General features: G+C 39.4%; 1 protein-coding gene across 1 annotated transcript in view; it reads left to right on the top strand.

Moving 5' to 3' along the window:
• LOC139719223 (uncharacterized) overlaps window positions 1-6653 on the top strand; it is a 74729-nt gene extending 68076 nt beyond the window's left edge. The window contains exons 31-32 of the mRNA XM_071630653.1: window positions 5632-5694; window positions 6470-6653. Coding sequence (XP_071486754.1) covers window positions 5632-5694; window positions 6470-6523 — 117 coding nt within the window. The 3' untranslated portion in view covers window positions 6524-6653. The remainder of the gene's footprint in view (window positions 1-5631; window positions 5695-6469) is intronic.
• The last annotated feature ends 8578 nt before the right edge of the window (window positions 6654-15231 follow it).

The raw sequence follows: 15231 nt of genomic DNA, 5'->3' as shown, positions 1-15231 counted from the left end.
ATTCCTGACTCTTTCCTAAGTCAATCACGTTCATCCTCATGAGTTAAAAGAAAATATAAAAACCATCTTGAGTCAGTAATAATGATCAGCAAATAGAAAATATTTCTCTGCTTCAGAATTATATCCGAATACATAAACATATAAAAGTAAATATTACATATATTCACATATGATATTATCCCGCGTCCCGTATACATTTCATACATTATCTAACAACCGTCTCCTTCGTAAACCAAACAATAATGGCGACCCCGAGGTCTGCGACGCGAACGCTAAGACGACGCTATTAGGCCCAAAAAAGTGGTGTTCTGCACATACGCGAGACAACTGTTTCCATTGTCCAACCCGAGATTCTGCGTCGTCTTAACGTTCGCGTCGCAGATCTAAAGCTCGTTAATGATAGCCAAGAACGTTAATGAAGACACCTTACATCTTACTGCATCCCTTTTGTGCTGTGATATGACAATTAGTATTGTGTTTATGTAACTACATTGAATATGGCCATGATGACAGGCACGAGTGTTACACAGGACGTTCACTATCTAAAAACACAGCCAACATGACCAATTGTCATAAACTCAGCTTTGCCGGCTACCTGTTTACAAAGATCGCCTTTTCAATTCAATTCAAATTAATCATACTTAATTACCATAACACGAAAAAACTATACATGGTACAAAGTATACTACTGACAAATCATATCGTATATTCGTGTATTAATCTGTAAAAAGTACACAAGTATTAAAGTATCATACGGAATTATGTAAGAATGAATAATACAGTGATACACAATAACAGAAACAATGAGTACTTTACAATGCTGACAAAAGTCAACATAGCGATAGAAGAGAGTTAAGTTACCTATGGGCATAGCTTGCAAATAAACTCAAATCAAACACACTTATTCTAATCAGATCAACGGGGTACATCTATAGGGGTACATCTATAATGGAACATTAAAGCTAACGGGGATCTAACAGTAACACTAACATCTAGCTGATATACACTGTAATAGTGTGACGTGGATCGCTCCGAAAGTATGCCAATGACGTAGTGTATATCCAAAATACATCTCTGTATAGTTTGAGCTTCCATTTATGATACAGGTAATGTAAAAGTGTAATCTTACGTCACTTGAGTGACTACTACTATACACAGGTTTTATCAGCTCAAACACGTAGAACCAATGAATGCAATTAAAAATAATAATAATAATAGTAATAGTAATAATAATGATGATAATAATAATAATAATAACAATAATAATAATAGTAATAATAATAATGAAAATAATAATAATAATAATAATAATAATGACGTATGACAATACGTGCGCTTAACGGGAGCAGACGTGTTTCTCAGGCTCTTAAAATACTATCTCGAAAAGGGGTTTACATTCATCAACATATTCCAAAATAGGTACCATTGGATTGCATTTGATATCAAGATCACGCTCATCTGGACCTTTTTTGGTGTTGACCTCTCTGGAAGCAGGAAAAAGGTGATTTATGTCACATTTTCAGGGTTGGAAATATTTGAATTGAACACTCGCGCGCAGGAAGAAAACACCGCGCAACCAACAGACTGAAAGCCTACGCGCACCCGGGAGGAAACATCACGCGCACCCGGGTTGGATACGAAGATTCTGTGTGATATACAATCAACGATTACAAGTAACAAAAAGTGAGATTTTGTGGTACATTGTATAATCACTCGAACCTGAAGCATCAGAGTGCTGAAAGTTGCCTGCTGTATCCTGTCTACGGAGAGAATGGACCCCAGTTCACGCCTGAGTTAGGTGAGTCCACACCTATTTAATCTCACTCGATAACAGTGATGGATATAAAGACTGTAAAAGATAATTCATCTAACAGTGGATATGAGTCTGGTTCTATGAACCGTCTCTCACCCGTCAGGAGAGACGTGGATGGTCAGGCGTCTCCTGGACGTAAACAAAACACTGACCATGATCAACATGAGAAAATGATTGACAATGTGCAGAGACGAAAGTGGAGTAGAACAACCAACAAAGTTGTAATGAAGTGTTACTTTAAAAGTGAGCCAAGGAAGAGAGGTTATCGACAGCGCATGAAGCGCTTTTGGGACGAGGAAGAACTCTTTGCAATATCAGAGCAGAGATTAGCTGATCAAGTCAGAGCTATAAGAGTAAATCGATGGTTCTCTGAAGTCGAGTTGGAGGAGATAAAGAGAGAGGTGGAGCAGAGAGATACAAATAACGATACATTGCAGAATAATAGACCCATAAATGATAACTGTGCTCCAAATACCACGCTCCACGCTAGTGATGAGGACAATGAACAGATGGGGGCAGATACGGAAGCATCACGAATTGAATTCAAACTCTCTGAAGAAAAAACAACAATAAGGTCGAGAATCTTGGAATATATGACAGATTCTCAAAGAAGAAAGCTACCAGCTCTCAATTCAGTAGACAAACGCAAGCTGATGGGACATGTTAGGGACGTTAACGAAGTATTGGACGCCATCGATACCACATGCATAACAGACACAAACGCTCTACTTTATGCTGCAGCCAAAGTTGTAACTGAAGATCTTGGATTTAAAGTTCATTCTAAGCAGAAAGTTAATAAAACTGAACCATGGTGGAAAAGACGGCTGGAGGGACAAATAACGGAGATGAGGGCTGCTATAAGTAAACTGACTGAGAGCGAAAAGAGGCACTGTAAGAAAATCAGAGGACTATCTCAAATTGAGAAAGGTACAACGTAAAAGAAAAAGGGAGGACTGTCGTCATTGAAGAGCTCAAGCAGCGTGTGACGGCGAAGGCTGCCAAGGTAAAACGATACCAGCAACGTGTAACGCAATTCAGACAGAACAAACTCTTCAAGACGAACCAGAAGAGATTATATGAGGAATTGAGTGGTACTAGAAATCACCAGGAGGAACATCCAGACCCAGTCGAATGTCAACAATTCTGGGGTAAGATTTGGGGTAATCCAGTTGAACACAACAAGGATGCACAATGGCTAAAAGATGTCAAGAGACAGCTCAAGCATGTCGAGAAACAAGAAAACATCTTCATTGATACACAAAAAGTGAAGAGACAACTGAGCAAAATGCCGAACTGGAAAGCAGCAGGACCAGACGCAGTGCATTGATTTTGGATCAAACATTTCACGGCAGTCCGTGAGAGAATAGCAAAGCAACTACAGCTTGCTCTAGAGAGCGGGGAGGTTCCCCACTGGATGACCACAGGCAGGACGGTCCTCATCATGAAGGACAAATCCAAAGGTAATGTTGCCTCAAATTACAGACCCATAACTTGTTTAAACATGATATGGAAGTTAATGACTGGCATCATAGCGAATGAGATGTATTGCTTCATTGAAGGGAAGGACTTATTCCCTGTCGAACAAAAAGGTGGGCGGCGAGGGTGCAGAGGAACTAAAGACCAACTACTAATTGACAAAATGGTGATGAGAAATTCCAAGAGAAGGAGGACCAACCTGTGTGTAGCCTGGATCGATTATAAGAAGGCTTATGATATGGTGCCTCATTCGTGGATCGATGAATGCTTGCAAATGTTCGGACTTGCAGATAACATCCGAGCTTTACTGACAAATTCTATGAAGGCATGGTGCACAACCCTCACATCGAATGGCAAAGATCTTGGTCAGGTGAGAATACAACGAGGAATATTCCAAGGGGACTCACTGTCACCTCTCCTCTTCGTTATATCACTCATTCCACTTACAAGCGTTCTGCGAAATGTATCGGCCGGTTATGACCTCGGAGGAAATCATGGCTCCCTCAATCATCTGCTGTTCATGGACGACCTTAAGCTCTTTTGTAAAGACGAGAAGCAGTGCGACAAGCTAGTTCAAACGGTTCGTCTGGTCAGCAAAGACATCGGCATGGACTTCGGCATCAACAAGTGCGCTACCCTGGTTATGAAGAGAGGGAGACGAGTGAAGAGTGCAGGAATACCACTCCCTGATGGAAGAATACTACAGAGTTTGGAGGAAGGAGAGAATTACAAATACCTCGGAGTGTTGGAATCTGATGAAGTCTCGAACAATGCTATCAAAGTGTCTGTGACGAAGGAGTACTTCTCACGTGTAAAAAGTGTACTAAAATCACACTTAAATGGCGGACACGTGATCACAGCTCTAAACACCTGGGCGGTAGCAGTTTTGAGATACACAGGAGGAGTGGTCGAATGGACGAAGGCGGAACTGGCTGGTATGGATCGGAAGACAAGAAAGATGCTCTCGATCTACAAAACCCACCAAATGAGTGCTGATGTCGACAGGTTGTACCTGCCAAGGAAAGAAGGAGGCCGAGGGCTCGTGAGTGCGCCAGATTGCGTTGAAATGGAGCAAATCAGCCTCAACAATTACATAAACAACAGTGAGGAAAAACTCCTTCGAGCCGTTCTGGTTGAAAGTGGAAATAATGTAAACGCCATTGATCCACTTACTTTCAAAAGCCAGAAACGAACAGAAAGATCTGCAAAGTGGAGAGAAAAGCAGCTGCACGGGCAGTTTTGCAGAGAGACGGAGAACATCAGCAGTACTGACACATGGTTATGGCTGAAGAAAGGAGAACTGAAGAAGGAGACAGAAGGACTGATCATCGCTGCCCAAGAGCAAGCACTGTCAACCAATGCTCTGAAAGCCAAGATACAGAAGAGAGATGTGGATGCCACATGCAGGATATGCCGAGAAAGAGACGAGACAGTGCAACATATCGTATGTGGCTGTAGTAAATTGGCGCAAAAGGAGTACAAAAGACGACATGACAAACTGGCACAAGTCCTTCACTGGGAGCTTTGCAGAAAACATGAAATACCATGTGAGAGCAAATGGTATATGCACGAACCACAGAAAGTTTCTGAAAATGATCAAGTTAAAATCCTGTGGGATTTCGATGTTCAAACTGACAATGTCATCCAGCACAGGCGTCCGGATATCATCGTCGTAGAAAAGGCTCGACAGATGTGCACAATCGTCGATGTCGCGGTACCGGGAGACAGCAGAGTAGCCGAGAAGGAGAAGGAAAAGATAGAGAAGTACCAAGACCTTGCCAGAGAGCTTCGCCGCCTGTGGAATATGAGAACGAAGGTGATCCCTATTGTCGTTGGAGCACTCGGAACAACGCCAAAGCAGCTGCGACGGCACTTGGACGATGTTGGTGTGCCAAATCGAGTGCAAACGCTCCAAAAAGCAGCATTGCTGGGGACGGCACGAATCCTGAGAAAAGTACTGGAAGTCTAAGGTTCCAGGATGGAACTTGACGTGATATTAATCTCCAAGAGATATCTTGTGAAGATAGAGATAGTAATAATAATAATAATAATAATAATAATAATAATAATAATACGGTCTTATTTATCCAGGGTAGCCTCTTCAGTGTTGCCACTGCTCTACCAGAGGGCCCTGCCATTATTATTACCCCAGCATTGCCAGGTACCCATTTATATACCTGGATCGAGAGGGACATAGTGGGTAAAAACACCTTGTCCAAGGACGTAAGCACTGGGCGGGATTCGAACTCGGGTCCTCCGGTTGAGAGCCGAAAGTCTTATTCACTGTGCCACAGCGTTCCCCACATTTGTTTTGTTTTTTGTTTTTTTTATTTCTCCTGCAGGGCTTTCATAGTGAAGACAATTTCTCTACACCGTATGTGGCTGATGGCAGCGAATCTTCATCGGTGAGTTTCGAATGGTATCTTATAGGTCATATAATTCATTATTCTAGCCGAGTTTCTAAGCATGTTTTAGATTCATTCGATTTCTATCCTCACCTACACATAGCAGCCAAAAGAAGATAAAGAAGTAAAATGATACTGTAGTATAGAAGATTCCTAACAGAATCTAGAGTTCGATGAGTAAAACTGCACATTATGTCATCTACTATGTGTTAATGTCATCACACAGGCCACAGGGAAACTTCCAAGAAATTCACGAGTTGGGATATCAGGATTCCATTGCAATAAAAGTATGAAAGCGTGCAAATTATGGATAAATTCATGCTTACTAACATGTTTTACGATTATTTTCTACAAGTGACAATTCACATGTCAGATTAGATAGATCGACATATCATACAGAAAGAGGAGTCTCGAGTACACTATTTGTAATTCCAACAAGGTTCTGTATATACACAGACGAAGGACCGAGGCGGGAACAAAATTTTGTTAATAAAAACCTTTTTGGAACTGAAAATGGCGTTGTCGAGACTTCTCCTTCGACATATAATAAAAGTCGAAGTCCAACACGTGGAAAATTCCAAGATAAACATTTTATTGGCAGATAGACATAGATAAAAATAGATTGATATAGATAGATAGAACCTGTACATGGAGTAATACAGTAAACGAATAAAATAAATTGATATAGGCCCTATGATACAGGTAGAAGTAGGCACGAGTATCGATATAGGTAATACATTGGTAAATAAACATGATATCACTCTTGTTTCCCCAGATGAGCGTTGAGCGGAACCCAATGGCTCGAGGAAGACGGTACAACTATTACTGACACCCATTCCACCATGCCCCGTGAAGCACTGTCGTTGAGGGCGGGCAACCAAATCGACCAAGTCTTTGCGGAGCACACACATTATTGATTTTATACTCCTCCCCCTCCCTCAAAAAAAAAAAAATGAAGAAGAAGACTATGGTTACCTACTACTATGCTGCATGCTTTACTGGTTTTTTCCCCATCGTGTGTTTTGCTGCACGACATACTGGCTGCAAAACAGAGTGGGTTAAGGGGGTGAGGTGTGGCTCTTGACCCCTAAATGAGCTGTATAAAGGTGGACTATTTTTTTTTTTTTTTCTTTTTGAGGGGGCGGGGTCGGTTGGCGCTTTATAACGATGAATGTTGGTTTAAGTTATTATTATTATCTAGGGTGAGAACTGGATTTGAAATAGGGTGTCGGTTACGTTGCTTTAAGTGTATCAATTTGTCAGTATTCAATGTTATAACAATACGTGTTCTCCTTCAAACAGTACTATAAAGTATTAACAAACAAAAGTGATCAGTGTTAATCAGAGTAAGTTTGTTTAATATCATTTTTTCAATTCTGTTCGCTTAGGCTATGGAGAGTCATGCTTCAGTAAAAAAAACGGGTAAGTTTGTTGAACAATTTGCTGCTTACAATGGTTACTTAAGTTACGCTTCAATAATAGATTACTAGTATATAACTGTGTTTGAAAAATGTATTGACGATTCACTTGATCTCAAGCGCTAATATTGTTCTTTGGTTATACCTTGAACCAATCATTTCCTGCAAGTCATAATTTCTATTCGGCATCGGAAACCAGCTATTGTGTGAACATCGAAACGATTGATAAAAATGATATGCAACATGGAAGCAAGACATTTCGAAGTTATTCCACATTCCACATATTAGTTATCTTTCGGACTGCAAATGAGTTCACTTGCGCAACTATACTATGTATATCATGTTACGCTATTGTCTATACACACTATTTTTACTATCACCAGATCTTGGAGCTACTAGTAGCTCTATGACCACATTGCCAAGGCATTCCCAATGGTGAATGCATTAGCACAGCGCGGTACGCCCGCGGTCAGCGAGACACCGGAGTAATAAGAATATTGTTGTGAACGAATTCATTGATTCTCAGATCATGGTATACATGCAGCATGTCAGTGACAGTAATGGGGCTAAGTTTCTAGGCGGCACTCCCTTGTGCTAAGATCCAAGATATATCGTAAGAAGATAACATAGCAGGGTTTCAATATCTGATGACATGCCAATGGCATTCGAAGATAAAACAATCGGTGGGCGCCTCGAGTCTGCTCTGTCAATAATTCCCGCCTTACGACGGTCATAGTTTTTGGACATCGACAAACAAAACAACAACAAACTTATCGTAAAGCATTGAGATGAGTGAAATGATTAGTGATTTGTTGTTGTTCTTGTTTTTGTAATTGTTGGTCTTGCAAATGGTCATGGGATGTTGCATAGGAGTATTACAATATACAATGTACTTGATTTGTAAACCGTCAGTGAACTCACTTTCATACGATATGAACAATACATTGTTAATACACCCAAAAGGGATTCCAGAATCACTTATTATAGTAGGTGGGTTAAAGTACCGGACAAAGGACATGGTAGAGATTGCACATGAAGCCAAACCCCACCCGTTTCGGGGAAAAAAAAACAAAACAAATTACGCATAAAAGTCTTCGCATGGCCATAAATGTTTTTATTCATTTGTGATTTACATATTCATTTTTTTCTTAATCATGTTATCATTACAAGTAGATGTCATAGTATGATAAGCTTTGTAACGGAATATTCTCACCATTATCTTGCAAGTGGGATACGGAGGAATTTTAATTATATTCATTAGACACGGCACTTGATGTAGTACAGTGTATAAGTTTGATTTAAAGGTACTATTGTACTCGGATTACAACGACATTCTTTATCTTTAACTGCTTGATGCTGTAAACCGTTTTGATTCTTCCTAGCTGGAATCATTTAAAGAACTGCCATCGATTTCATACCATCATATTACACAAAAAAATTAAAGTCTCTTATGCAACTTCCCGCAAAAAAAAGAAGAAGAATCAAACATGGTTTTAACCGATGGTTTATCCCACGCGTTCCACATGAGTTCCACATCCACGAGTCATACGCATACGGCCCACAAGTTCGACACTAGGCAGGGAAAAAATGCACGGGCTTGATATTTTGTACATTGAGCTACGTTATGTCACGTATAGTTCGTAGGCCTTATTTGCCTAATGGCTAACTCGTGGCTCGAATAGCTCGTGTGCTTGTTTAAGTTGAGCCGAGCTCGTGAGCATTATTTGCCTATATCGTGTCTAGCTCGTGGACCGTATAGCTCTTGTGCCTATTGTAGTTGATGTCGAGCGAGTGGGTTTTGTTCATTCCAGGGACCCATGACCCACTCGTGGGATGTATGACTCGTGGGTGTCGAACTCGTGAAGTGCACTCTGCAGTTCTACATTGATTTTTCGTAGACTGGAATGTTTGAATTATAACCGCCGTCTAGCGCACTTATCCATTTTCTCTGCGGAGGAAGACTCCCAATATTAGCCAGACACACCACCGATATTATGTTTTGCAACACGAGTTTCAATTTTGTTTTGCTTTGTTTTGTTTTAGGTAAGGATATGGTATGGTAGTGTAATCCATTGCCAGTTTAAGTACTTTGTTCCTTGAATTGTTGCAGAATTTTTAAAAGCCTCTCAGTGATTACTAACTATCGAGTTGATAAGATTGGCAACAGTTTTTTTTTTTAATGTTATGACGTAGTTCCCGTTTTTCCTTCATATTAGCATTCCATGTAAATTTCATCCTAAATTCGTGCATATTCAAGATATCTAGACATCTATATCTAATATTTCTACAATTTAGGTCTGCAGTGAAATTAAGGGTTGCCAATTTAATGATCATAAAATGATTATGGCTGCCGCCAAACTCCCCTACAACTAGATTCGTTAAAGAAATAAAGCTAATGCGAAATGGTGCGCACTTGCGCCCCATACACAGTATAGAGTATACAGTTTGTCTCCTTTGTTAATGTCAAATAAGAAGAAAAAATAGGGAAATTTTCTACGATGATGTGTTGCTTTACATAGTTCTATAATAATGAGAAATACAGAACAGTAAGTCCTATAAAACAGTAAGCTCCAAGTCAACGCAACAAAATGATTAATGACTTGATGATATCATAAGGCCTTCCTTCTTACACACCAATGACATGTCATTCCAGTGCCATGCTCAGTATGTCTAAATCTGATAACAAAAAGTGCACGTAAGAGAAAACTTGCATTTTTTTATAGACTTCAAAGTTATGATGCGAAACTAACTGTCTGCGTGAAATGTAATGGTACAGGGTAAGACTGCTCCATTTGGTAAAATGTAACAATTCCAAATTATTGCCAAAAAAAAAAACATTTCGTAATGACTTTTTTTTTCCGTCGGGGTATTATCCATAGCAAGTTATCTTTTAAAGAGAAAAGGATTTCACCATAATAATCGATCATGTACCAGAATGTTCCAAAAGGAATAAATAAATATATTTTATATATTCAGAAAGAAATACTCTCTGTTTTCGTCTGCACTCATTCTTCTTCATCTGAAAATATCTCGCGACTTTCGGTTTTGTTAGAACTCTACAAATATGGTAAAATGAGGGCACGTGTGTGTTTATGATTAATTACACATCGAGTTACGTTTACCAAAACTTACACGGAACATCTGTAATGTATCGTCTTCTTCTCATTCCCTTCACAATTACTGTTCTCTCCGAACTCTCTGAAGACACTTAATATGTCACTTTATGAAGGAAACCCAAACCTAAAGAGAAATGTGGATTGCGTAAAAGTAGCAACATTAGTATAACACATCAGTGAAAGTTTGAGAAAAATCGGACAATAGATGCAAAAGTTATTAATTTTCAAAGTTTTGATGTTGGAACCGCTGGATGCGGATACTGTATACTAGAGGTTATGACGTCGTGTGTGGACAATCATATAAAGAAAATATAAAGGGAATTCCACAAAATTCATTTTTCATGAAAATTACACAATCCATCAACTTGATACTGACATATATCATTTCAAACATTTTATCATTTTCGAAGTTCACGGGATCAAACATTATTGAAATATCCATCGGGGAAATCAAAAGTTACTCTTGGTGACAGGGCATTTTTGTACGCTGCACCAAACTTATGGAATAATCTCCCTTTGTTTGTAAGACAAGCAGTTACAATCAATGAGTTTAAGGCCAGGTTAAAAAGTCATCTCTTGAAGTAATGTATTTTCTCTTTGAATTTCCTGTATGCATGTCATTTTGTAATGCGCAGTAGAGTATATTATTATAGTAGCTGCGCAATATAAATGTCCTTTATTATTATTATTATTATTATATGTTAAGGGCATAGCGATTATTCCCCCTGTTTTCTGAAAGCGGTTAGTCAAGTGCTCTTTCATTATGCTAGAAAAGTGGTAATGAAGCAAATGCGAAATCATAAGCATTTATGGGTTGTACCTTGTTTCGCAGAACACGAAAAGGTTTAAGTCTAAAACATTCTGGGACGTTATAAAATCCAGATAGCTTTCACCTGGTATGTAAAGAAAAAATCAATTTTTGACAAAAACAAAACAACTGCTGTTTTTAAACCAAGTTTGCTTTATACGTTGTGTTTTGAGAGGATTAATGATTTAGAGCAACGTTTGGGTGGTGTAGAGGAAAAGTTATTTATAGCTTGAGATTCAAGTTTTAGATCCTGATACCAAATCTGCGAGCGAGTAGGCCTTACTTGCTTCAATGCAATTTTCAATACTTTCACTTTGGTCCACAAGCATGAACCCAAAATGGCTAAAGAAGAGACTGATCGCAAATGGCTAAAGTAGAGACTGATCGCAAAATGGCTTAAGAAGAGACTGATCGCAAAATGGCTAAAGAAGAGACTGATCGCAAAATGGCTAAAGAAGAGACCGATCGCAAAATGGCGAAGGAAGAGACTGATCGCAAAATGGCTAAAGAAAAGACTGATCGCAAAATGGCTAAGGAAGAGACTGATCGCAAAACAGATTAAGCGCCATTTTAAACATTTTAAGTAAGTTCATCATCAGATATCTAGCAAATTAAAACATTTCCAGTGATACCTCACTTGTGACGTATAACTAGAAGTATTCTTGAAGTCGTCATCATCATAAAAAACCTAATATATTCTTATTATTTTCTTTGTTTTAGCAGCTTTAATATCTCAGATAAACAAGAAGGGAGTTAACTCTTTTTTTTCACATCAAACTTTTCCAATAACGATTATAGAGAAGGTGCAAAAGAGTGGGGAAACGAATCAATGCCTTGATTAAAATGATAGAATACAGGATAGAGTATAAGCGCATGTGTGTTGACAGAAGAAACTTGCGTCCAATTACTAGTAAGCAGACGGAAGAGAGATAGGTAGATATATTGATTGTTTGCTGATTGATTGGTTGATTGAATGATTGATTGATTGATTGATTGATTGATTGATTGATTGATTGATTGATTGATTGATCGATCGATATATCGAAAGAGAGAAAGACAGCGACAAATAAAGAGAAGTAATCATTTCCTCGTATTGCATGGGAAATATGCGTCATTCATCAACAAATCAACCATATTCCATTTTTTCCAGTGGCCTGTTGCATAAAAGTTACTATTGTGGTAACTTTGCCATCCAATGGTAACAGCCAATCAAAATCAAGAATTCCATGGAAGTTACCATTGGATGGCAAAGTTACCACAATAGTAACTTTTATGCAACAGGCCACTCTGGACAAAATGGAACATGGTTAATTTGTTGATAAATGACGCATATTTCCCATGCAATACGAGGAATAGTAACTTTTATGCAATGGGCCCCTGAATATCTGATTTATTGCTCTGAGTCAGGAAACTCCCTCATTATTTCGCTTGCTAACACCCTTACAAATAAATGCTGGCAGAAGTTGATGAAATTCTCTACTTGACATGAAAAACATGCCTGAATAAGACGTTCGGTGTATAGTTCGTCTTGGAGCAGGAATTAAAAAACAAAACAAAAACAAAAACAAAAAACAAAAAACAAAACACACACTTATTTAGATAATAGCGCCCTCTCGAGTTCTCTTCTCCAGCCACACTGAATTCTCGCAGCTGCTGCGCTGAGGGCAGTAATGTGCTGATTTATCCATGCATTCTGAATCCAAAATACCATTCTGATCACCTGGACTCCATTTCAGAAACGATGTTAAGATAGTAACCCTTGCTAGAATGGCAACTTCCCATAGCAACAACTAATCTGGAAGCTAGATTCTTGTCATTAGTCATTACCATGACAATTGTCATTTCAGCGAGAGTTGCTGTCGTAAACGAAATGGGGCCCAGATTGTAGTCGAATACATGTAATACATGTTAGGCGAACCCCTTGCATAAATATTGCAGTCTTCGCCAGATACATTATTTGCTATTACAGTTGGCTATTCCGAGGATTCGGTAATCGAAAGTGAGAATTTCAATTTCGATTATTTGATTTTTGATTATCAATTTAATAAGGTTCCTAATTCCGAAGGCTCATCAGAACGCACTTTTTTTTTCATTTTCGGCTTTAAGAACCATGGGAATAACGAACCTTATTGCATTGTCGGATTAAAGGACCTTCAAAATAATGTCCCTTACCTTAAAAACCGAAAATAAAAAAAGAATCGAAATTGAAATTTCCATTCTCTAATTAAGCTAATTTCATATAAAATGAATTAACGAACCTTCGGAATAACGAACCTTTGAAATGCCGCCACACATAATCCATGTTAATGTTCGGATTCACGAACCTTATCTAATTTCGGATTAATGAACATCTTAGGTACAGGCTTTATGGAATTTGTGTGTTTCGGAATGACGAACCTCTGGAATAACGAACATCACCTTTATTTGCTTACAGCGTTATCATCACGGCCGCGTCTCATTCCTCGCCTTCTGGCTTAGAGTCTTTGCTTCCTCGAATTTGGCATATGTCAATGGAAATTTTAAATGAGCAGTCTTCAACAAAACGAAGCAAATAATGGAATAAAGACCCAAATGAGGTCAGTTAATGTTGAAACGACGTTTCCAATCAAAAGGAAATGGTCACTATAAATGAGAGCGACACGGAAAAAAATCAAAATGAGAGTGCGTGTGTGTTGCTGTTGTGATATACGTCCTTCAACAGATTTAGAGAGTTGCACAATAGACTGGAATCTTCTCAAAATTTTAGCGTCCTATATAACAAGCAATGTTGTATGCGCATATCCCCCGCCCCACCCTCTTCTGCCTGCATCCGGTCCGTTTTGGCTCCTATGGTGGTTGGTGTCCGACGGGGCAGTGGAAGGTTCCAGACCCGACAGTCAGGTTGCTGCCAGCGGGTTGGCGCCGTCACAAACCAACAGCTGACGGGGTTCCATCCCCGGACGGAAACTGCTGATTTCAATATTCAACTCCGTCGCTCATATCATGCTGCATGACTTGACATCAAACGATGAATGAATATATTCTAGTTCAGACATTTTGTTTTACTTGACACCACTTATGTTCACGTATATCTCGGGTTACGTGCAAGTTGGCAAGTAGACCAAAGACCTTTCGTTACAGCGGTGATGCCCTATGATGGGATTCGCTCTGACTAATTACGGATTATCAAATGCGTTAATCACACTGAGCCTGAAGTGAAAAAAAGGGGGTTGAAGCCAACACGGAAATGGTGCCATGCGACTGAGAGGCAGGTGGAAGTATTGGAGAGTGACCCCCTGAGAAAAAGACTCGCGAGAAAGTCAACTCGTCCATCATCTGGCGCGCTCAGACGCAGAGCCCTGTGGCTGCCACTGCAATGGATATGGCAAACGAGCTGTATGCCACTCCGGCCGGAGACATCGACAACAACATGTCCACAGAAACGGGGGATGTGGTGAGTGAAAATTTGATTGATTGTCGATATTGATATGAAACGTCCAATCTTCACCTACATTATCATTTGCGATTGTGTCAATCATATCGGCTTCATCATAGAATAATTAAAGGTAAGTGAGTGTGTGCATGTGTGTGTGTGTGTGTGCGTTCAAAGAGATCCATACTAACCTGTTTTAGAGCCTCACGTCTGTGGCAATACAATCACACGATGAGCTTGTTGAAGCCCCTCGTTTAGGAGGCGAGATTTCCCGCCTAAATGTCACGAGGATTGCAGCACGTCTGCGTATGGCAAATCTTCGTCGCAAAGTTTCTCGTAGCGCAGTGCAGTGGGAACTTTCCCTCACTTTCGAGGATTTCAGGCTTGTCTTAACCCTATAAAGGACTGTAATTGAGTGTTTTCGTTCAACCCCCCCCCCCCAAAAAAAAAAAAAAAACAACAACAACAACAACAACGACTCAAAATGTACAAAAATTCGGGTTTTTAGCGGGTACAATTTCGACCTAAATATTAACCAGAGAGAGAGAGTATGCTGTGATCAGCCACGTAAAGTGTATCATAATGTCCTAATAGGCCTACGGCGATTTGTCTCAAAAGTGGCAGGTTGTAAATACCATGACTATGACGTGTATCATCATACATGCCTGGCATTAGGATACCTGCAATCCAGACCAAGTTATAAATCGTCCATCATATTTTCGATAAAATAACAGTGGTAGATTTTGATTCCCATAAAGACGAAATAAAGAAATCATAATGTAT

The sequence above is a fragment of the Diadema antillarum genome, unplaced genomic scaffold (assembly GCF_040938485.1).
Source record: "Diadema antillarum isolate AM-2024a unplaced genomic scaffold, OU_Dant_1.0 scf00000107, whole genome shotgun sequence".
Taxonomy (NCBI): Eukaryota; Metazoa; Echinodermata; class Echinoidea; order Diadematoida; family Diadematidae; genus Diadema; species Diadema antillarum.
Note: the sequence above shows the minus strand (reverse complement) of the source record. Positions and strands in the feature narration are given on the sequence as shown.